This window comes from Salmo trutta, chromosome 3, assembly GCF_901001165.1.
Source record: "Salmo trutta chromosome 3, fSalTru1.1, whole genome shotgun sequence".
NCBI lineage: Eukaryota > Metazoa > Chordata > Actinopteri > Salmoniformes > Salmonidae > Salmo > Salmo trutta.
The window spans coordinates 62885477-62909230 of NC_042959.1; the positions used below are offsets into that span (position 1 = coordinate 62885477).

The 23754-nt window shown below is 41.4% G+C and overlaps 1 protein-coding gene and 2 long non-coding RNA genes across 4 annotated transcripts in view; 2 read left to right on the plus strand and 1 right to left on the minus strand.

Annotated features, from left to right (window-relative positions):
• LOC115164235 (amyloid-like protein 1) overlaps positions 1-14702 on the plus strand; it is a 51268-nt gene extending 36566 nt beyond the window's left edge. The window contains exons 4-17 of one of the 2 annotated variants that reach the window (XM_029716509.1): positions 3815-3927; positions 5057-5247; positions 5328-5686; positions 6482-6609; positions 7140-7214; positions 7343-7501; positions 7940-8068; positions 8392-8491; positions 8842-9009; positions 9197-9220; positions 9327-9391; positions 9774-9839; positions 10001-10144; positions 11214-14702. In XM_029716509.1, the coding sequence (XP_029572369.1) occupies positions 3815-3927; positions 5057-5247; positions 5328-5686; positions 6482-6609; positions 7140-7214; positions 7343-7501; positions 7940-8068; positions 8392-8491; positions 8842-9009; positions 9197-9220; positions 9327-9391; positions 9774-9839; positions 10001-10144; positions 11214-11315 (1823 nt within the window). In that variant the 3' untranslated portion in view covers positions 11316-14702. The remainder of the gene's footprint in view (positions 1-3814; positions 3928-5056; positions 5248-5327; positions 5687-6481; positions 6610-7139; positions 7215-7342; positions 7502-7939; positions 8069-8391; positions 8492-8841; positions 9010-9196; positions 9221-9326; positions 9392-9773; positions 9840-10000; positions 10145-11213) is intronic. The other variant, XM_029716517.1, reaches the window with a different exon arrangement.
• Positions 753-1904, plus strand: LOC115164614 (uncharacterized). The gene is made up of 2 exons (XR_003869957.1): positions 753-1615; positions 1657-1904. It is a non-coding gene; the product is annotated as an uncharacterized LOC115164614 (long non-coding RNA).
• A 4973-nt stretch (positions 14703-19675) lies between the features above and the next one.
• Positions 19676-22570, minus strand: LOC115164594 (uncharacterized). Its single transcript, XR_003869951.1, has 4 exons — positions 22395-22570; positions 21815-22180; positions 21642-21677; positions 19676-21151 (listed from the first exon to the last, which is right to left on the minus strand). It is a non-coding gene; the product is annotated as an uncharacterized LOC115164594 (long non-coding RNA).
• Positions 22571-23754: the final 1184 nt, after the last annotated feature.

Consider the following 23754-nt stretch of genomic DNA (forward strand, 5'->3'; position numbering starts at 1 on the left):
CTAGCCCTAAACGACACACCCATATCCTAGCCCTAAATGACACACCCATATCCTAGCCCTAAATGACACCCATATCCTAGCTCTAAATGACACACCCATATCCTAGCTCTAAATGACACACCCATATCCTAGCTCTAAATGACACACCCATATCCTAGCTCTAAATGACACACCCATATCCTAGCTCTAAATGACACACCCATATCCTAGCTCTAAATGACACACCCATATCCTAGCCCTAAATGACACACCCATATCCTAGCCCTAAATGACACACCCATATCCTAGCCCTAAATGACACACCCATATCCTAGCCCTGAATGACACACCCATATCCTAGCTCTAAATGACACACCCATATCCTAGCCCTGAATGCCCTATTTGTTACTCATAGACCCCAGATCCTTTGTCAGTAGACCTCATCCCTGATACTTGCCTATCTCTGCCCTTTTACCCACTTTCCTTAGGCCTGTATTCCAAAAGTCACCAACAGTAACCAATATCCAGCTATTCGCTGCACACCCCAACCCTGTTATTAGCATATCTTAGTCCTGTGACCTCTGACCTGTATATGCTAATAATTTATAGATAAACTCATAGTACAGTGGTATGTTGCCAGAAAGGATTTGAATGGGCAATAGACGTCCATCCAGACCCATTATCTGTATGAGCCTTGTTGATCCCTACATTCTTAGAAAAAAGGGTTCCGAAAGGGTTCTTTGTTCGGCTGTCCCCATAGGAAAACTCTTTTTGGTTCCAGGTAGAATCCTTTTGAGTTCCATGTAGAACGCTCTGTGGAAAAGGTTCTACATGGAACCCAAAATAGTTTGCCTGGAATCAAAATTGTTCTTTCAACCTGGAACCAAAAAGGGTCATTCAAAGGGTTCTGCTATGGGGACAGCTAAATAAACCTTTTAGGTTCTAGATAACACCTTTTTGTCTAAGAGTGTACACCCCTTTCCTCAGATAAAGCAGGGAAAAACAGGTCTACCCCAGTGCCCAAGCCTCAATATTAATACAAACCAGGTTTACACTGGTACTTCAGCCCCAATATTCTTACAGATCAGGTGTACACCTGCACATCTAACCCAATATTGATTAAAACATTTATAAAAAACAGGTCTACTGCTTCATGTCCGCCCCAATTGTCATTAAAAAAATAGGTGTACTTCTGCATTTCAGCCCCAATATTCATATCAACCAGATCTACACCTGTATTTCAGCTCCAATTTACATATCTGTAAAGTATGCACCTGTGTTTGAACCCAATTAGTCAACTAAGCCAGGTCTAAATGTACCGAAGCCTGAATACTCATAAACTGTAAAACAGGTCTACCCCTGCACCTCATCTCCAATACTCCTACAAACTAGGTCTACATCTTTGACTGAGTCCCAATACTAATATAAACCAGATCTACCCCTGCATATCGCAGCCCAATTACCCATACGAACCAGGTTTACACATGACTGTCCCAATACTCTGATAAACCAGGTCTACCCTTGTGACTATTCAGCAAAACTCACATAAACCAGGTCTACCCTTGTGACTATTCAGCAAAACTCACATAAACCAGGTCTACCCTTGTGACTATTCAGCAAAACTCACATAAACCAGGTCTACCCTTGTGACTATTCAGCAAAACTCACATAAACCAGGTCTACCATTGTGCAAGAGACACTACACAAACCTATTAACATTAAATATTTGTTAAGTTATTACACTAATTCAGTTTATGGGTCTATACATGGCCAATTTGCCCTAAAATAACAAAATATGATGTTTTATAGTCAAGATCACTTATGTAAATATATGTTAAGACTAATGAATAATGGTAAAATCATCTGTAAGATCATCTTGATCAAGTATATCCATAACCCAACTCAACTTCAATCTACTGAAAAAATCTGCTATGATTAAATATACATATTATGTTACAGCCATTGGTCGGTCACATGTTTCCACTTAAATATTTTCATATACCACGAGCATCATGAATTCAATGTATTGTGACAATTTTGAGAAGTCATATGAAACACATCTGCCACGCTGATCCTCAACACAGGGGCCCCTCAGGGGTGTGTGCGCAGTCCCCTCCTGTACTCCCTGTTCACTCATGACTCCACGGTCAGGCACGACTCCAACACCATCATTAAGTTTGCCACTGACACAACAGTGGCCTGATCACCGACAATGACAAGACAGCTTATAGGGAGGAGGTCAGAGACCTGGCTGTGTGGTGCCAGGACACAAACCTCTCCCTCAAAGTGATCAAGACAAAGGAGATTATTGTAGACTACAGGGAAAAGAGGACCGAGCACGCCCCCATTCTCATTGACGGGGCTGTAGTGGAGCAGGTTGAGAGCTTCAAGTTCCTTGGTGTCCACATCACCAACAAACTAACATGGTCCAAGCACACCGAGACAGTCGTGAAGAGGGCACGAGAAAACCTATTCCCCCTCAGGAGACTGAAAAGATTTGGCATCGGTCCTCAGATCCTCAAAAGGTTCTACAGCTGCACCATCGAGAGCATCCTGACTGGTTGCATCACTGCCTGGTATGGCAACTGCTTGGCCTCCGACCGCAAGGCACTACAGAGGATAGTGCAAACAGCCCAGTACATCACTGGGGCCAAGCTTCCTGCCATCCAGGACCTCTACACCAGGCGGTGTCAGTGGAAGGCCCTAAAAATTGTCAATGACTCCAGCCACCCTAGTCCTAGACTGTTTTCTCTGCTACCGCACGGCAAGCGGTACCGGAGTGCCAAGTCTAGGTCCAAGAGGCTTCTAAACAGCTTCTATCCCCAAGCCATAAGACTACTGAACACCTAATCAAATGGCTACCCAGAGTATTTGCATTGCCGCCCCCTCTTTTACACCGCTTCTACTCTGTTGTTATTATCTATGCAGTCACTTTAATAACTCTACCTTCATGTACATATTACCTAAACTAACCGGTGCCCCCGCAAATTGACTCCAACTGTATATAGTCTCGCTATTGTTATTTTATTGCTGCTCTTTAATTACTTGTTACTTTTATTTCTTATTCTTATCCATATTTTTTTAAACTGCATTGTCGGTTGGGGGCTAGTAAGTAAGCATTTCACTGTATTCGGCACATGTGACTAATAAAATTTGATTTGGTTTTGAATCATACTAGACACCTGAATAATGCATAATATATGGCTTATTTGTTAATAAATACAACTTTAACTTCTCTAGAGTCTGTAAAGTACAAAAGTAATTTTTTTCACTATTGTGACCGATGGAATCAAATGACTTAAATGAAAATCTGAAATGAAGCATATTTCACATTGTTCTGTCCTTGACTGACTAGCTCCCTGCAGCTATTGAAAGTAGAACTGCAGGAAGCAGCACACCATGGTGTTCTGGATCAATCTCCAATCCCCACCTTGTCCTCAGCTCAGATAGTGCAGAGGCACTGTAATGTTAGCATTATCTTATTATACTGAACCTTTTCTAGTTCAATTCTCTCTTTCTTTCTCTCTCTCTTTCTTTCTCTCTCTCTTTCTTTCTCTCTCTCTCTTTCTCTCTCTCTCTCTCTCTGTCTCTGTGTCTCTCTGTGTCTCTCTGTGTCTCTCTGTGTCTCTCTGTGTCTCTCTGTGTCTCTCTGTGTCTCTCTGTGTCTGTCTGTCTGTCTGTCTGTCTGTCTGTCTGTCTGTCTGTCTGTCTGTCTGTCTGTGTCTCGGGTTTTTGATCATTAAATTTTTTTTTACAACCAAGGCAAGTATTAAAATATTAAATATTCTCCCTGTCATTCCATTTCCCTCCTCTCTCTCTTTCTCTCACTGTGCAGTGGGTGAGTATGTGAGTGAGGCCCTGTTGGTTCCAGACCGATGCCGTTTCCTGCACCAGGAGCAGATGGATGCCTGTGAGAGCTACGTCTACTGGCACAACATAGCCAAGGAGGTGCGGGCGGAGCGACATTATATTAACTAAGATTATATTAGAGTTAATTAAATTATGCCTAAATGATATTACATGTTCATTTTTCAATTCATTTCTTAAGTTTTAATTGGGTTTTAACACAACTAGGACTCTTTATAGAGAGTTAGCATAGACTGCTATGAGACATTAAACTTTGACTTGGACAAATTGAGTCAATAACTAAACTGCAGTGTAGACTGCAGTAGAAGACTGGGGCTGGAAGCTAACTGTACCCAGCTGGGTGTAGTGTAACACAGTACCATACTGCATCAGCAGAGAGAGTAGCTAGAGGAGTTTATTAGAGACGGGGAGGTGAGGCGGTTTATTAGAGGCGGGGAGGTGAGGCGGTTTATTAGAGACGGGGAGGTGAGGCGGTTTATTAGAGGCGGGGAGGTGAGGCGGTTTATTAGAGATCGGGGAGGTGAGGCGGTTTATTAGAGTCCGGGGAGGTGAGGCGGTTTATTAGAGACGGGGAGGTGAGGCGGTTTATTAGAGGCCGGGGAGGTGAGGCGGTTTATTAGAGGCCGGGGAGGTGAGGCGGTTTATTAGAGACGGGGAGGTGAGGCGGTTTATTAGAGACGGGGAGGTGAGGCGGTTTATTAGAGGCCGGGGAGGTGAGGCGGTTTATTAGAGACGGGGAGGTGAGGCGGTTTATTAGAGGCCGGGGAGGTGAGGCGGTTTATTAGAGACGGGGAGGTGAGGCGGTTTATTAGAGGCCGGGGAGGTGAGGCGGTTTATTAGAGACGGGGAGGTGAGGCGGTTTATTAGAGTCCGGGGAGGTGAGGCGGTTTATTAGAGTCCGGGGAGGTGAGGCGGTTTATTAGAGTCCGGGGAGGTGAGGCGGTTTATTAGAGACGGGGAGGTGAGGCGGTTTATTAGAGGCCGGGGAGGTGATGTAGGTTGTAGTTTTTATAATTCACCTTCATCATGCTGAGGAAGAGGTTACCCCCTGTCGTGTTCCATTCCTCCTGCTAGTTAGTTCCCTTTGATCACACTCACATTTCCTCTCTTTTTCTATACACCCCTGATCTCTCTCTCGTTCACCTTGGGTCTTTTCCAATCTTGATTCATGTTTAACATATTTTTCTCATCCTCTCTCTTTCTGTTTCAGGCCTGCACAGCAGACAGTCTAGAGCTGCATAGTTATGGGATGCTGTTGCCGTGCGGCGACCGTTTCCGTGGGGTGGAGTATGTGTGCTGCCCGGGGAGGGGCGGGTCCAGTGGCAGGGGGGAGACCGAGGGAGGGGACGTTCTCCCAGCAGGACCCCAGGCCCTTAACCCTCAGGCCAAAGTCAACACAGGGTGAGTCCCATTACCCCTGCTCTCTGTGGTGATGATAGTGATGATGATCGTAATGTTTGACCTTGTACCCCCATTCCCAGAGTCAAAGTGACAACACCCACCCCAAGCCCCTCTCCTGACACCGATGTGGACGCGGCAGACATGGATGAGGAAGATGATGAAATGGTGGAAGAGGATGAGCAGGTGGTGGAAGAGGATGAGGAAGAGGAGGAGGAGGCAGTAGAGGAGGAGGAGGAGGAGGAGGAGGAAGAGGAGGAGGAGGAGCAGCAGGAGGTTGCAGAAGCAGCAGCAGTGAAAGACCCAGAGGAGTATGAGTACTCCATTGACTCTGGCCCCTACCAGGCTACTGACTACACAGACTCCTTCTACTATGAGAAAGGCCAGGGTCAGGCTGGTCGCAACCCCTCCACATCCCCACCCCAGACCAGGGGAGACAGCCGTGAGTAACCCTCTACCTTCTATCTCACAGTTACATCTTTGCCCTGTCCAGAAACAATCTTTAGCCTCTACTTACCACCTCTCAACTAGATCTGAGAATATGTATTGGGCATAAGCTTTATAGGAATACCGCTTTGCCCTAGATGGAATTCTATCCATATTGTTTATATTCTTACCTACAGAAGTGGGGTATTAAGTAGTGTCTAGGGTTTTGTGTCTAGTCTGGACCTTTCTCTCTAAAGGCCAGTCTCAGTAAGGGAATAGACTGTAGTTGCTACCCTTAGAGTGGTTAACAGGGCAGTAAAAAGACTGGGTAAATGCTGACATCACTCTCCCATCTCCCACTTACTCTTACTTACTGGGGAATGAACTGTACTGCCCAGTTAGCATCTCCAATACTTTCTCTCTCACACTCTATCTCTCTGTAATAGACTAAGGATGATTACACACAATCACTCATGCATTCAAGGGCACACACACACACACTCACCATGCCTATCTGTCTAGCTGGATATAGGACTTAGATAGGAGTGGCTGGCTGATGTATTTACAGCACTACTCGTCTCCAACTCAATAATGCTGACCACTCACCCTACTATCTGGATCAATGGCTCTCTGGGTAATGGCAGTGATTAGGATATCTTTCTGTCTCCCTCATCCTTCCTCTGTCTTTCATTCTGCTGCACTGTCTGTACCTCCATCTCTCTCTCTTCTCTCCTTCTCTGTTTTCCATCCTTTTATTCTCCCTCTCGTTCCCCTCCTCTCCTTATCCCCCTCTCCTCCTTCTCCTCTGCAGTACCCACCCCTCGCCCCACAGATGGCGTGGATGTTTACTTCGAGATGCCAGGGGACGACAGCGAACACGCCAACTTCCTGCGTGCCAAGATGGACCTGGAGGAGCGGCGAATGAAACGCATCAATGAGGTAAGGTGGGTGGAGAGGCGGGTTTGGACAGGCAATGAACCAATAAGATGAAGCCAGGCCTGCTGTGCTGTTTCCATATCTGTGATCTCCTACAGAACCCACTGTTGAGAGTCAGGGGCAAATTGCTCTGGGACCTGAAGTGAGGTTTTAATGCAATATTAATATATTGCGAGAATCTCAATTGAATACTCTTTATGTCCTCTTTTCTCAACTCCTTCTCAAAACCCATTGGAGGAGAAGGTCAGAGGGTGGACCGCTGGCTTTCTCATCCAATGGGTTTTGAGAAGGTTGCGAGGGGAGAGGACGCGAGGAGTATGCAATTGAGATTGTCCCACTGTTTACTTCAAGTAAACCAAGCCAAGTGGATACCTAAGAACAGACAGACTTTTTTATTTTTAGTAGCTGCAGTTTGAGGCAGATATGGAGCATTTTAAACATCAGAATGGTCCTCGGTGGATTCCTGTCTGAGGAAATTAGTACTTGGCTCTGAGTGTGTTTGTGAATGACGTTAACACACCTTGCCTTTTCAGATCATGAAGGAATGGGCTGAGGCTGACAACCAGTCTAAGAACCTGCCCAAGTCTGACCGCCAGGCCCTTAATGAGGTAAGAAGATGGAATAGGAAGAGGGGATGGAAGAAAGGAGAAGGGGATTAAAGAAGGAAGAAAATATGGGAGACGGACACTCATATACCTATTAACACAACAATGATCCCCCTTTCCTCTCCCCCCAGCATTTCCAGTCTGTGTTGCAGACTCTGGAGGAGCAGGTGGCAGGGGAGAGACAGAGGCTGGTGGAGACCCACCTGGCCCGTGTGGTGGCCACCCTTAACAACAACCGCAGACTGGCCTTGGAGAGCTACCTGACCGCTGTGCAGGCCGAGCCCCCTCAGGTCCGCAGACAGCAGGGGCAGCAAGGATATCTACATGTTGTTAGGCAGAGAGCATGACTGTACAGATCTGCAACGCTGCTGGGTTTTTCACACAACAATTTCCTGTGTGTATCAAGAATGGTCCACCACCCAAAGGACATCCAGACAACTTGACACAACTGTGGGAAGCATTGGAGTCAACATGGGGCAGCATCCCTGTGGAATGCTTTCGACACCTTGTAGAGTCCATGCCCTGATGAATTGAGGCTGTTCTGAGGGCAAAGGGAGGGGTGCAACTCAATATTAGGTCAATATTAGGAAGGTGCTCCTTATGTTTGGTATACTCAGTGTATATTTGTTAGGCAGAGAGTATGAGTGGACTGTAGTGTATTGATCATTTCTACCACATCTTTTCCACTCCTCCATTCTCTGACTATAATATCATTCTCCTCTCAACAGCCGGAGCGGGTGCTGCAGGCTCTGAAGCGATACATGGCAGCAGAGCAGAAGGACCGAAGACACACTCTGAGACACTACCAGCACATTGAGGCCGTCGACCCCCAGAAGGCTGAGCAGATGAAGTTCCAGGTGTGAAATGAAAATATACTAGGATGAAAAGATACTGTACCTCTTCCTTATGCAGTGATGCTGTTTCATGAAAAACGGACGCTCATAAAATAACTCTTAAAGGGGCAATCAGCAGTTGAAACAATAAAGAAAAGTGCATGTAGCAACTGCAGATTGCCCCTTTCACAAAATGATCAATACCTGATGTCATAATTATCCTTTACAGCAAAACTAATTTTCACTTGTAAATGTCAATACATTAAACCAGCACATGACTCTTTCAGACTCAGTGGGGGCTTTGTCTTGTAATGAACCTAACCAGCATTGATATATTGGGGTTGCAGGTCTACACACATCTCCATGTGATTGAGGAGAGGATGAACCAGAGCTTGGCTTTACTCTACCAGGTCCCTGCCTTGGCTGAGGAGCTGCACGATGATATCCGTACGCTACACTCCTCTCTACTCTCCTGTTAGCCATGTAGACCAGGATGTGGGGTTACTGCCCCTGTCCTAATATTCATGTTTTACTTCCTTCATAAGACATTTAGAAAGAGATAAGCTAGCATTTATCATGATGTATTTTGTAAGACATTGAAAGTTCCAAATTCACATGATCTAATTAGTAGGTTATTATTATCTTGACATTTCTCTAGGGAACTCTCATTCAGAAAATACAGGATTGGTGTATATAAGGTGTAAATAACACAGTGTTACCGTAAATGCATTATACTTTACTGTATATCAAGCTTTCCTGTTTTTAAAACCTACTTGTTTCTCACTCCCTCCCTGTAGAGGAGCTGGTGAAGGCGGAGCGAGGAGACATCAGTGAGCTCATGACCACTTCCTTCTCTGAGACACGCACCACCGAGGAGCTGCTTCCTGCCGAGAGTGAGGAGGAGAAGGATGACGAGGAGGAGGAGGAGAGAGCCTTCCAGAACAGGCCCTACCCACCCCGCATCGGTACGGACACACACACACACACACACACACACACACACACACACACACACACACACACACACACTCATGAATGCACGCATACACACAAAATGTCTCCTCTTCAAATAGTTCAGGAATTAATTAATTTATTTGAATACAAGCAGTAGGTTAACATTTTATTTATCTCTATTGTTTCTGTCCTGTAAAGACCCACAGCCCAACACTAAGAAAGGTGAGTTAAAGGGAAGGGACATGAAGTCTGATATTTGTCTGCCAAATGTCGTTTTCAAAGAAAGAAAAAGTTGAAGTTCATCTGTGTTTTCTGCCTCTGCGCTCAGCCTCTACAGACGAGTATGACTATGCCACATCTGAGAGAAGCCCCACATATGAATATGAGGAGAAAGTAAGAAAAATATATAATTTTTTTTATTACAAACATACACATCACTTTACAGACATGGCATCCTACTTGCACTTGTGTTTACAACACAGCCAAGAGTTACGCTGACACATTATGTCAATCATCTCATCTCTCCTTCTCTCCCTCCATCCCTACCCATTTTGTATCGCACCCCCTCATGTGTATAATGAAAAATAGCTTTTGTCGCACTGCAGCCTCCACGTGATAAACTGCTACATTTTACTCACTTACTATAACATCCTCCCACAGCAGGAAGTCAACTCCCATAGAGATATAGTTAATGTGTTCTATTTAATTCTGTGGTACTTCCTCTGTAATGACCTATTAAATAACCCCCTCTCTCACTTTTGCTCTCACTCTCTAGATTAACACCTCTCTGGAGCTCAAGCAGGTGGTCTACAAGTCTCCTGAGATCCAGACCGATGAACTGGTGAGTCTGCTACCTAGATAAGTGTCTGGATGGGCTGGGCTGGGCTGGGCGGACCCGTCCTCTCTTGTGGTATTGTAAGTCATTCCCATGATATCAACCTCTCATTTCCTCATCTTCCCCTCTTTGTGCCCTCTCTTCCCCTTTTCTGTTTCTGTCCTTAGCAACCAGACGCCCTGGAGACGTTCAACCGTGGGGCCATGGTGGGGTTGCTGGTGGTTGCTGTGGCCATCGCCATGGTGATGGTGATCAGTCTGTTGCTGGTGCGCAGGAAGCCGTATGGCACCATCAGCCATGGCATTGTGGAGGTAGGAGGCAGGGAAGCAGACAGAACAAACACCTGCTCACTTTGATGCTTCCAAAACTTGTAAACTGGAACAACTTGTCCCGATTTGGTGTTTTTAAATCACTGATGAAGGATTTTGAGGCTGATTCCCTGACCTGTCAATGTTTTTAATTTGCTGCTTTATGATTTTGTTATACTCTTGTGAATTCTATGGTTTTTACTAGATTACTTGTAGTTTCTCATGCTGTCTGTCTGTAATTGTGTAATGACTTGGTGCTGCCTATCTTGGACAGGACACTCTTGAAAAAGAGATTTCAAATCTCAATGAGCCCTTCCTGGTTAAATAAAGGTTCAATCAAATAAATGGCAGTCCAGTAGATCTATTTATTAGTGTGTGGGTTTAAATATTGTTTTGACTTATCTGACCATCAAGGCTTCCTCCGATCTCAATGCCATAAACCTTCTTCCTTGATCATCATCCCTTCCAGTTCCATTACTCACACAATTTGTTGTTTAGTTGATGTTTGTTTGTACAGCTTTTAGCTGTATGCAAAATAAAACTAAACACAATCAATCAATCAAATGTATTTTATAAAGCCATTTTTACATCAGCAGATGTCACAGTGCTTTACAGATGCCTAGCCTAAAACCCCAGAGAGAAAGCAATGCAGATGTAGAAGCACAGAGGCTAGGAAAAACTCCCTAAAAAGCAGGAACCTAGGAAGAAACCTAGAGAGGAATCGGGCTCTGAGGGGTGGTCAGCCCTGTTCTGGCTGTCCAGGGTGGAGATACATGTGGCCATTAAGGCCAGATAATTTTTGAAGAAGTTCATAAATGACAAGCAGGGTCAAATCATAACCATGGTGACTATAGAGGGCGCAGCAGAGCAACACCTCAGGAGTAAATGTCAGTTGGCTTTTCGTAGGCAGGTATTCAAAGTGTCTATCCCTGCAGCGGCAGGTAGGAGAGGCACTTTATGCTTATAGCGCATTAGTGTCCCTTCCTTCCTGCTGATAGTACTTCCTTATAGCGTAGCATTTACTTGTACTGTATCTGTATCAGTATGACCTTTGACCCTCCTTGTCTCACAGCAGGTTGACCCCATGCTGACCCCAGAGGAGCGCCAACTAAACAAGATGCAGAACCACGGCTACGAAAACCCCACCTACAAATTCTTTGAGCAAATGAACTGAGGCGATGGATGTGGCCTCCCGGTCATGCCCAATCACACGAGGCGCTCCCTTTCCTTGTTCCCCTCCTAGGGAGCAGTCCCAGTCACACCGCCTATGATGTATTAAGATGTATCATTACGACCAACACTTTAATGTAACTTGACAAGCAAATAGGGGGTATATTTCCCAATCCTCTGACCAACCATGTCCCCACATCAGTTTTGGAATGTAAACCAGTAACAGAGATGTATTACCAACTGATCCATCCTGTTACTCTTCTGGTCTAGAATAAAGGGGTGGACATTAATGCCACAGTGTAACAATCATCTCATTTAGAGAGATTCACTCCTGTCTACTTGGATTGGAATGCCATTGGAATGGCTTGAGTTGACCCCCTTATTCTTAATGAAATGGATTGATATTTGTCAGAAACTGACTCAATGTTGAACACTGCATTTTGCTTTGTTGTGTATGTCATCTGTTTATTCTTTGTTGGATTGTGTTACAGCTCTGATTCATTATATTCCAATTCAGATAAATGGTGTAAAATGTGAACAACGAATATAGTCTGATTATAGTATAACTGATTTAAATCTCCATACAAACTGGTTCTCGATCTAAAGCTACAATGACTCTGACATGATGACCACCAAGCCAACCCCACATCCATGAGTCAATGTAGGACATCATCTTTCAAAACCAGGCAGAGTTATAATGATTAAGCAGAGATGAGGAGGTTGGGTAGGGAATGTGAGGTATTGAAGCTTGATTAACTTAGTTATTACTTAGTTATTACTTACACCCACATATATTATCAATCCATAGTAAAATGGGTTGGTGGTCTTTTGATATTCAGCGCAACCTCACCTCCTTCAGTCTGTGGCATCTGACACAACCGGCACCCAGTGCCTATTCTATGTGATGTGAACTATTTAATTGAACTAATGTACCAAATGTACCATTAAGTTAAGTGAATGACTGCTACCTAAAAAATTGTAACAAAGTAATGAGAAGTCCATTATTTTAATGAAAGCATGCAGATTTGGTGTATGATGCTACCGTCTTTGTGTTGTTCCTGTTCTTTGCTTTTGATAAGATGGAAATGTGACAGATTCAAATGGACAGTGTAAATATCTTTAGAAAAAAAACATTCAAAATAGACATTTCTAGAATGATTTTGCATCAGTGTAATGGAATAAAAACAAAAAAAGAATACCTTGTGCTGTTCAGAGAGAGAACATTTTCCTAACATGGCTGATTGAAAACGGACTGTTGTAAAAACCAGCACAAGACGACACAGTTAACTTCTGACTGAATGTATTTTAGGTAGACGTTGAGACTCCATTTCCTCTTCGGTAGGGCATCACTCCCCGAGTAGAACCCCAAGGACTAACCTGTAATCAGTAGACAAGCTACATATCCAAAACCTTCCTCATGATCTCACTGTAGTTTAACAATGGATGTCTCTTTTCTCTATTTGCAGGTCTGAATGAGAACAGTGGGATGTCATTTCATTATTGTGGTGAAATGGACTTTAGTATTAGGGAACATAGTGATGTTTGCAACATGGTGATATTGGGTAACAGTTGCATGTAAGGGAGGTACGCCGAGGACTGGACTATTGCTCAGATTGGGTGGGACCACAATATTTGCTCTAGCACACCTTAGTGAGTTATTTTCAGTTTATTGCTTCAAATTCAAGTTTAATCTTTATTAGGGACATAGCCGGTTTCAGGCAGGATGAACATACAATACAGAACATATAGACACTGTGTAAACACCAGTTGAATGTTAGTCTACTAGGGAGATGTGTTGCATCTCACTGAAGTATCTGTCACCGTTATCATGATCAATATCATTCACTGTATATAGATAAGAAGGGATTGTCCACTTTTCAATGGCTGATTGTTGACCTCTTGGATGGGTTTTATGTTGAATTTATTTTCCACTACATGATTTTGGTACCAGAGAGAGTTCTCTGTGTTGGATGGTCACATACACAGTAGGAGGTTTCTTCGTAATCTACGGTGACAACTACTGTTGGCCTACTGTACTACAGAGGATCCTAACCAAAACCAACTCTCAGAATTCTGAAAATAGCACTTTGTAAAACACCACCATTCCGGAAACATCCTAGGAGGTTCATTGTTTATTTATAACTCATGGCTAGGTTGTTCTGCTGTTGTGTACTCCATGAAACCACTGGCGACATGAGGGAGTAAATTATTGATCACATCAGAGGAGAGATGTGGCTGACTCGGCCTCATCACCTCAAACCATTCTGTTTCTTTATTCAAACACTGCTTTGAATATGGGAAGAGGAGTTCAAAGAATTGACCTCAGAAATTTGAATTTTCCATGTATTGCTTTTGGATTGTAGGAATCACGGGTTGTGGTTACTGAACCAAGATAATTATAGAGCTGAGATAGTCTTTGTATAATTTGTACAGCTCCATTTAGTGAATGAAAACATGGAATGTTCACAGTTTAAGTCAGTTGAACCTTGTATCGATACTACTGAAACCATAGAAGAGAATAAGCTTGCCTATGTTTCCCCAAAGGTTTTCATACCAGCATTTAGCAGATGTAGAATGGTGTATACTGTAGTGACTGAACACACATTTGTATGTCCTCTCTTAATTAAGATACTTCTATGTTGGCCTTCCTCCCCTCCCCACCAATGAAAATGTAAACAATTATATGGAGAGTTTAATTGCTGCATTATTGCCTTTTACAATGCTGTGTTTTGGATATAATTATGTATTTTTTATTTAAGTAATTATCAATTGGATTGAGGGTCATGTTTTCTCACTGTATGAAAGATATAGTAGCTTGTTTAAGGCACCCTAAAGAGGTTAAATGTCTAACCTGCAGTTCAGATACAGTAGACCTACACTGTCTAAGTGTATTGTTGGGCCAGTAACCGAAAGGTTGCTGGATCGAATCCCCGAGCTGACAAGGTAAAAATCTGTCGTTCTGCCCATGAACAAGGCAGTTAACCCACTGTTCCCCTGTAGGCCGTCATTGTAAATAAGAATTTGTTCTTAACTGACTTGCCTAGTTAAATAAATGTTCAATTTAAAAATAAAGTCTATAACAAAATTGTCCATGGTGTGGCGCCAAGCACAACTGTGAACAAATTATTGCTCTATGTCAGACAGATACTGACTGTATATAATGTGAACTCCCACCATTTTGACTATACTCTGATTGGAATGAGGGAGCTGATCTTCAAATCCATTCAGAACTTGACCAAAGACATACTCTGCTCTAGAAGAGGTCAGACAGCTGACTAATTTGGCCAATTGTCCTGAGCTATGTAGTGTAATTCATGTGCAAGAAATCTGAGCAATGGAGATCTGATTAAGCTAATTAAAACTGTAATAAAATTAAAAATGACCCACGAAACACTTTTTTGAATCACTGTTCTTCACCTCTGACTACATGATGGGATAGTTGTCTTGATAATATCAGCCAGTATGGGGTCACCTAGAGAGATGCATGTGTTCTGTCACAGCTATAACCAGAGAGGTATTCTCAGAGAGGTATTCTCTGGTTATAATAACACATTAATAAACACACCACCCACATGAAAGTGGAGTGTTCTAAAGTATGGCTTTTATTGTGGCCTGGTGTAGCCTCTTTTATTATCTAGATTGGTGAAGGTATCTATACTGTGTGCAACACTATAAACAGTTTGCTGCCATATTTGGGGTTGGAGGTCTTGATTGAAATCCACCTTCATATTTGTACAAAACATAACCAGCATTGATAGTTAAGGGAATAAAACCTCAAGTGTTCTGCAAATGTGTTTGTGCATTTTATGGATGTCAGAGCAGGGAGTTGTACACAACCACACATCAACCAAACATCTATTTAGTTTCAATAGAACATGAAGCACAATGACATCACGTCCTGTTCTTTCATCTCAATTTCCATTCCAGTTTTTAAATGTTACAGACTGAAACTATGTGCAATGTCAGGAAGTCAACATGGTTATGGTTTTATGGTTTATTCTAGACCAAATGACAACCCTCAGCAGCAATACTGTCTTAAACACCATAGTCAATGGTTTTGCTTGTCTACTAAGTCAAATTCACTTGTTCCAATTGAAACTCATCTGAGTGGATTTATGTGCTGTTTTTATCATTCTAAAAATAAAATAGTGTCAGCAGGCTAAGCACATGTTATTTGGTTGTAACGTTATTAGGCTTCTATTAGGCTAACTATGACTTATTTTTTAGATGACATTTGATACGTAATTATTTATCTAGGCCAGTGGTCACAAACCAGTCAGTAGCGATCTACTGGTCGAGCTCTGAGGAATTCCTATTCGATATATCGAACATTTCTGTAAACAACCCAACTGTAGAAAAAGCCCATGGAGTTGGTGGAATAATCCTTTAATTCATTGCCACTTACTCCGCTGGGCCAGGGGCGCTTTAATTAGGTCAGGTGGAAATGTCCGACAGATCTCCACTCCATAAAAGGAGGAAATCACCATCGCCTGATCGCGCTGCTTTCTCTTCCTTCACTCTGTCTAATCCAGAATTTCTGTGCGTCCATGAATCCACGTAAATCCACCGACTCGGTTCCTTTCATCTGAACTTTCATCTGAACTATCTGTTGCGATCGGGAGAGTGGGCCATCAGTTGTTTGAAGTTATTCAAACATTTTGTCTAATGTGAATGGTCAATGATTCCGGCCCAACGGATCATAATAGGCCAATTATGCAATTGGTATGGTTAATATGTAATGAAATTCCGTGTACACATGAAGACACTTGAAAGGGTGAAATAAGAAAGTAATTGTTTGTTGAACTGATTGGCTCTGATATCCAACTAATGGCGATTATAGATTGAATAACCGATCACTGTTTGTATTATTCTTTCATGATTTATGATAAATAGTTACGAGCCTAAATTACTCACCGATGATTCCTATTGATTTATTAATGAACTGGATTGTTGAATTCCCTAAATTATGTTAATAATTAATGATTGTTATGATTAGATCTTTGTGATGATGGATTTGATTGGATACACGTTATTCTGTTTCCTTTGTTATGCAGCACAGACTACTCAGTAAATATTCCACTTTATGGTTAAAGGAATTCCTGCCTCAGTCTCATCCATTCCTCTGTCACCTGACCCGTGACCACCTGTTCACCCTCACTGTCAGTCATCCTACCTGTCCAGCTACCCACACAGATTCCACTAATCTTTCACCAACAATAAAGCCTTCCGTTCCAGTTTTTTTTATTCGTTTTGCTCTGTTCCCGCTAGGTGCACTTGATTCAGCAGCCATAGCGCCGGGAAGGCGAGGTGGTCCTTTTTTTTAAACAGTTTCATGTGTCTGAGGGAAGAACTCCGCCTTCCCGGCAGTCATAGAGGGGCGGCAGATAGCCTCGTGGTTGGAGCGTTGGACTAGTAAACGAAAGGTTGCAAGATTAAATCCCTGAGCTGACAAGGTAGAAATCTGTTGTTCTGCCCCTGAACAAGGCAGTTAACCCACTGTTCCCCGGTAGGCTATCTATTATCGTAAATAAGAATTTGTTCTAAAACAGACTTGCCGAGTTAAATAAATGTTCAATATAAAAAAGTATATAACTAAATTGTCCATGGTGTGGCGCCAAGCACAACTGTGAACCAATTATTGCTGTTTGTCAGACAGATACTGTCTGTATATAATGTGAACTCCCACCATTTTGACTATACTCTGATTGGAATGAGGGAGCTGATCTTCAAATCCATTCAGAACTTGACCAAAGACATACTCTGCTCTAGAAGAGGTCAGACAACTGACTCATTTGGCCAATTGTCCCTGAGCTATTGTTAGGGTTGAACTGGCTATTTGTATGCATAACCTATGTAATATACAGGGGAAGCTATGCTACAATGATAAGTACATAAACTACGGATAAGTCAACTGCTGAAGACAAGAACTACACCCGGCGACAGGAAGTGCGTCACGAGGCTGGGACCAGCCTGCACGCCGACGATAGGAGGAGCAAGTTTAAACCACGCTCCTCCTCCCTCTGACAGGCCAGCATTGAGCGGGAACTATCCCTGTCAGAGTATAAAAGGAAAAACAATAGGATGAGACGCTCTCTTCTCTGTCTGCCCTGCGTGGTGTCACAGCGAGACTGTATATGAACCACATATTTACCATACACGTGTTTGCATTGATTAAAGAACAAAGAAAACTTGAGTTACTCTTTGCCAAATAGTTTGTTCTAATACCAGATTTGAATTGACGCGACTCTAACACTATGTAGAGTTTAATTCATGTGCAAGAAATCTGAGCAATGGAGATCTGATTAAGCTAATTAAAACTGTAATAAAATTAAAAATGACCCACGAAACACTTTCTTGCATCACTGTTCTTCCCCTCTGACTACATGATGGGATAGTTGTCTTGATTTTATAATATCAGCCAGCGTGGGGTCACCTAGAGAGATGCATGTGTTCTGTCACAGCTATAACCAGAGAGGTATTCTCTGGTTATAATAACACATTAATAAACACACCACCCACATGAAAGTGGAGTGTTCTAAAGTATGGCTTTTATTGTGGCCTGGTGTAGCCTCTTTTATTATCTAGATTGGTGAAGGTATCTATACTGTGTGCAACACTATAAACAGTTTGCTGCCATATTTGGGGTTTGAGGTCTTGATTGAAACCCACCTTCATATTTGTACAAAACATAACCAGCATTGATAGTTAAGGGAATAAAACCTCAAGTGTTCTGCAAATGTGTTTGTGCATTTTATGGATGTCAGAGCAGGGAGTTGTACACAACCACACATCAACCAAACATCTATTTAGTTTCAATAGAACATGAAGCACAATGACATCACGTCCTGTTCTTTCACCTCAATTTCCATTCCAGTTTTTAAACGTCACAGACTGAAACTATCTGCAATGGCAGGAAGTCAACATGGTTATGGTTTTATGGTTTATTCTAGACCAAATGACAACCCTCAGCAGCAATACTGTCTTAAACACCATAGTCAATGGTTTTGCTTGTCTACTAAGTCAAATTCACTTGTTCCAATTGAAACTCATCTGAGTGGAATTATTTTCTAAAAATAAAATGAAGTGTCAGCAGGCTAAGCACATGTTATTTGGTTGGAACGTTATTAGGCTTCTATTAGGCTAATTATGACTTATTTTTTAGATGACATTTGATAAATCATTATTTATCTAGGCCAGTGGTCACAAACCTGTCGGACCCTGGGCATCTTTCTTTTGGTGTTTTTCAGAGTCCGTAGAAAGGCCTCTTTAGTGTCCTAAGTTTTCATAACTGTGACCTTAATTGCCTACTGTCTGTAAGCTGTTAGTGTCTTAACGACCATTCCACAGGTGCATGTTCATTAATTGTTCATGGTTCATTGAATAATCATTTACAATGAAGATCTGTGAATTTATTTGGATTTTTTTCTAATTATCTTTGAAAGACAGGGTCCTGAAAAAGGGATGTTTCTTTTTTTGCTGAGTTTACATCTGCATTGCTTGCTGTTTGGGGTTTTAGGCTGGGTTTCTGTACAGCACTGGCTGATGTAAAAAGGGCTTTATAAATACATTTGATTGATTGATTGATATTGTTGTAAAGGTAACCTCTGTGCCTGTGAACATGTATGCATGTTCAACTTGTCTATCCTAATATTGATGTTATGCTGGCACGGTTCAACAGTTGTTCAAACTGTACAAACGGAGTATCATTTTGTTCGTTTTTTGTCTTACAGACAACCGGGACATCTTTCTGGAGTGGATTCTAGATACAGAAACATAATTCCTTTGCCTGCTTGTGTCATTGTAGGTGAATTGTATCCCTCTCGAAGGATTTGACATTGTGCTCGATTTCAAGCAGATGAATTTCAGGAGCTGAATGGTAGTTTGATCATACAGTAGCACTCCTCCCACAGCTTTACAAGTATTCCCTAAATTTACTGTATGTTTCTTTGGAATGGCAAGCATACCCAGCATACCTCCAGCAGAAGGATTGGCCTGCTAGAGTTGTAATACGTTTGTAGCCTGCATTGTGTCTGCCTTTTATACAACATTTGCTAACATAAGTACACATAAAACCCATGGCATACAAGGATGTAAGTTTCCTCTTTTACCTTTATAAACTCAACTTTCGTTTGTAAATATCTGTATTCATTATACTATTGTTATTATTATTATTTCCGTAGCCTAGGTTACACTAATCGTCACGCTAGTCACTGACCTGTTTTACCTGTCCGTGAAGTGTTCCAAGGCTATATCTGTACAGTGATTTGAATGCTAGTGTGCTGCACTCCAGTACTGTACCAGCACCACGGTAGGAATTGATGTTTTGCACCTCAGATTTAACCAGGATTAAAGTGAATAGTAAACTTGATTATGATAAGTTGTTTATTAATCAATAGCACAGTAGGCCTACAGTAGCTATATAATGAACATTGTAAAGTTGAAAAGATAAAATAAAAACAAGAATAACATTTCACTTTCGATTTTGATCCACAATTCCACATTATATTTGACTGGTTTTTCGAGGCAGAAATGTGAAGCGTCAGCCTTACAGTAGCATAGCCTAGGCCAGGATAGTAGCCTATATATATATAGGTTTTGTGGCATACTGTAGTAAGCCTAATATAAACAGCTAATAATACAAATAAAAAAGATCCCATGTCCTTCTGTAATATTGATAATTTCATGTTAAAGCTACAGTCTGGGATTCGAAAAACAGCAGAGGCCGTTAAAGCTTTCATTTGAATATAGTCTGGGATTTTAAGTGAACAGTCAACTTAAGTATGATAAATTGTGTATTAATCAATAGCATAGTAGCCTACGGTAGCTATATAATGAACAATGTAAAGTTGAAAATAAAATAAAAACGAAAGAAACATTTTACTTTCGATTTTGAAAACCTTGAAGCCACAATATTGTATGTGACCGGTTTTGCAAGGCGACACGTGAACTACAAAAACAGTGCAGCCTGTAGTAGACTAGGCTAACGTTGCATTGGAAGCCTATTTCATTAGCTCGTCTATCAGGTTTCATATCATATACACTCAGTGGCCAGTTTATTTAAAACGGTCGGCCTCGGAGACTTTTCACGCACGACATTGTCTAGGGTAAAATTGGGCAACTTGCGTCCCGCGGCTCCTTTTAAAGGAACTCGAATCAATTAGGAACTCAGACGGGGTCTAAATTTACTGTTATGGGTTAGAATAGTAGAATACACAGGGTGTAATTTCGAAATGTGGTTGTGTTTCAGAAAGGTTTCTCTTGTTTATGTCAGACACAGATAGTCAGTCAATTAGCCCATGTCAGCTAACATTTTTTAGATTGCCAATCCATGTTTTATCATTTACAGAGAATGGTGAGACAAACAAAAAACATCAAGTGAGCGAAAACAGCTCGTTGATGAGAGGTCGAAGGAATCGTTCAAACTAACATGAAGGCCAAAAACAGGCAGATAACGCTGCAGTACACCAGTGGTGTGCAGAACCGCGTATCGGAATGCATAACTCATCAGTCCTTGTCAGCAGGCGACCACACTGGGTTCCACTCCTATCCGCTGAAAACAAGAAGAAGCGGCTCCAACGGGCACGCGATCACCAGCACTGGACACTTACACTAGCCAAAGCCATGTTATAGCAATTTGATACATTCTCATAAAGGTGGCATTTGATCTGGCGCTGGACGAGAGATGCATACAGCAGCAACACGGCCAATTCGTTCTTTAATTCCTTTGCATTTGTTTTCGCATGTAAAACACATAAATAGCTGTTGCTACAAGAAAGATTAGAAGATTACTAGAGAACAGTAGATATCTGATCCAGGGATAAAATGGCTCCTCTTTAAGTTCTGCAAGAAGAAGACAGTCATGTTATCAATACAACCTGTTGTGTAGAGAGAATGCTATCACCTATTATAACATGTTGTTCATCATATTGCCAAGTCCTAGACTCAACTGCACTAGGTGCTTTCCCGGACACAGATTAAACCTTGTCTGGATGAAAAAACACGTTAAATGGAGATTCTCTATTGAGTAATTGTTTTTGTCCAGGACTAGGCTAAATTGACTAGACTTGTTTTAAAAGTGCTTTTTAAAAACAAAAATAAATAAATGAAGGCCTAATCCAGGATTTGGTGGTGATTGTATAAATTATCCTAGTTCTTTAGTAACTTGATTTAGGACATAATGTAAAATAAAATAATAAAGAAATTATATAACTGTTTACATTACAGCAAAACAAATTGAGCTATTACATCTTTATTTAATACATTTCAGTGAAACGGACTCATAATGTACTAAACTAGTATTTAGCATGAATAAAACCTTATAGTGACTTACCACTTGGAGCTACAGTTGTCTTGTCCTGGGTGACCTCTGATGAAAGGAAAAATACGAGGGATATCATTGTCTATCAAATCAACATACAAAATTATATTTACCAATGAGAATTTTCTGAAGAATCCTTACTACATATAGATATACAACATCATAAGATATACAGTAATACATACCCTTTACTTCCATCTCTTCGAAAATCTGAACAGAACCCATCCCAAAATATATTTTATATTGTCCATCAATGTAGCACTCTGCTGTACAGTTTGGCATATCTCTGTCATGTAAGGTCAGGTTTCTTAATGTCATGGAAGTGGTGCTTTCAATTGACTCAATGTTTACACGTTGCTTATACAACTCTGTCTTCAGGACATCTATTGTTCATTTTTTGTTGTTGATATCCATGATTACCCAATGCATTTCACAGTTCTCTATCACCTCCTGATCTGAGGTTATGTTGCAATGCAAAATGGCTGTGTCTCCCAATGTGTAGCGAGTTTCAGACGTCCACTGGTTTACCTTCACACTAGTGTGTGCAGGACCTTGTGGAGAAGAGACAAAGAGTGTGTGGGTAATGAGATACTGTAAGAATAGAATCATCTGTCTAATTGAGGTCTTGTCAGTGTATGCCATCTAAGTGGTCATGTATCAGGTAAAGCTCTGATGCTTCCTCTGAATCTTTCCTCTACATTTTACTGCATATTATCAAACAGTTAAACATAGATATAAAAAAAAAACACGGGAATATTTTCTTACCTGCCAGTAACAGCAATAGAAAAGCGCGGAACATTGGTGATCTAATTGTGTCGTTTCTTTGTTGAATATGGTTCCAACACATGTGAAAATGATTGACTTGTTTCCTGTACCTAAGAAGAAAAGAGCAGTTATAGCCACAGAAACCACATTGACACAGGCATTCAATGTACTGTAACATTGACAGAATTTTCAAGAAACGGGTCAAAGTGTTTCATGGCTGTTCTATACATGTGGCTGCCACTGGTTATAATTTGGTGTCCGAATGCAACATTGTAAGTCAATACAAGTAAAATTCCTACAGCCTATATAGGTAAATGACATTTCTCTTTTATTTATACATTCAATACATTTTGGCATAGTGAATTATATAAATATCAGGTTATCTGAGGTTGAATTCAAACAACAAAATTAACCATGTATATGAATTAAGAAAAACAAATATATACATCAATTAATATATAAATTATATTATATTAATTAATGTATACACTGCATTATTAAATGTGCAGAAAATACTTATACTCACTATGTACATAATATCTCAACATCAGGCGTTTCAGTGTCCACAAGATGGCATCAATAGGCCAACTTTGTGCGTAAGAGAAAGAAAAACGTGTATACAATCAATTCCAAACTTATTTTGTTGCATCCCTTCTATTACGTTATGTGTTTGGTAAGATATCCCCTACTTTTTTGAATGGTCCTGTTTAACAGAAATACATTACCAACATTAAGAAGCCACAGGATTGTTAGGTTCTATGGTTGTGATAAGGGAGGACTATGTATGGCCTTTTGATTCAGCGGAAAGGTTAGCAGGTCTCCCACAAACGTTCACTAATTTTCCATCTCTTCTGTCATGCTAGGCCAGGGGTCAGCTTTCTCTGTTGAGTGGGGTAGCCACAGGAAACATTGCATTGCTTTGAAATATTATATTTACAGTATTGTAATATACTATGGTTCAAATTAGGTAAATGTTACTCAATAGCAGGGATGGGCAACTGGAGGCCCCCTTTTTAGGCCCGGGGATCAATTTCCACAATAAAATTCAAAATTAAGTATTTAGGAACTCAGTCGGGGTCTGAACTTAATGTTGAGAGTTCGAATAATAGAATACAAAAGGTGATATTTCAAAATGCGGTTGTTTATAGGCTGTTTTTCTCTTTTATGTCAGTCACTGACAGTCACTTTATTAGCCCATGTCAACTATTTTTAGATTGGTAAATTAGTCTAGCGGTCAGCTATCTAAACTTGTGGTAATCATGTTCGAATTACTGACCGAGGGGCCCCCATTGATCATCAGATATATTAAAATCTGCAAACATTTTCTCTCCACTCCATGGCAAAATGTGTCGAATTGCAG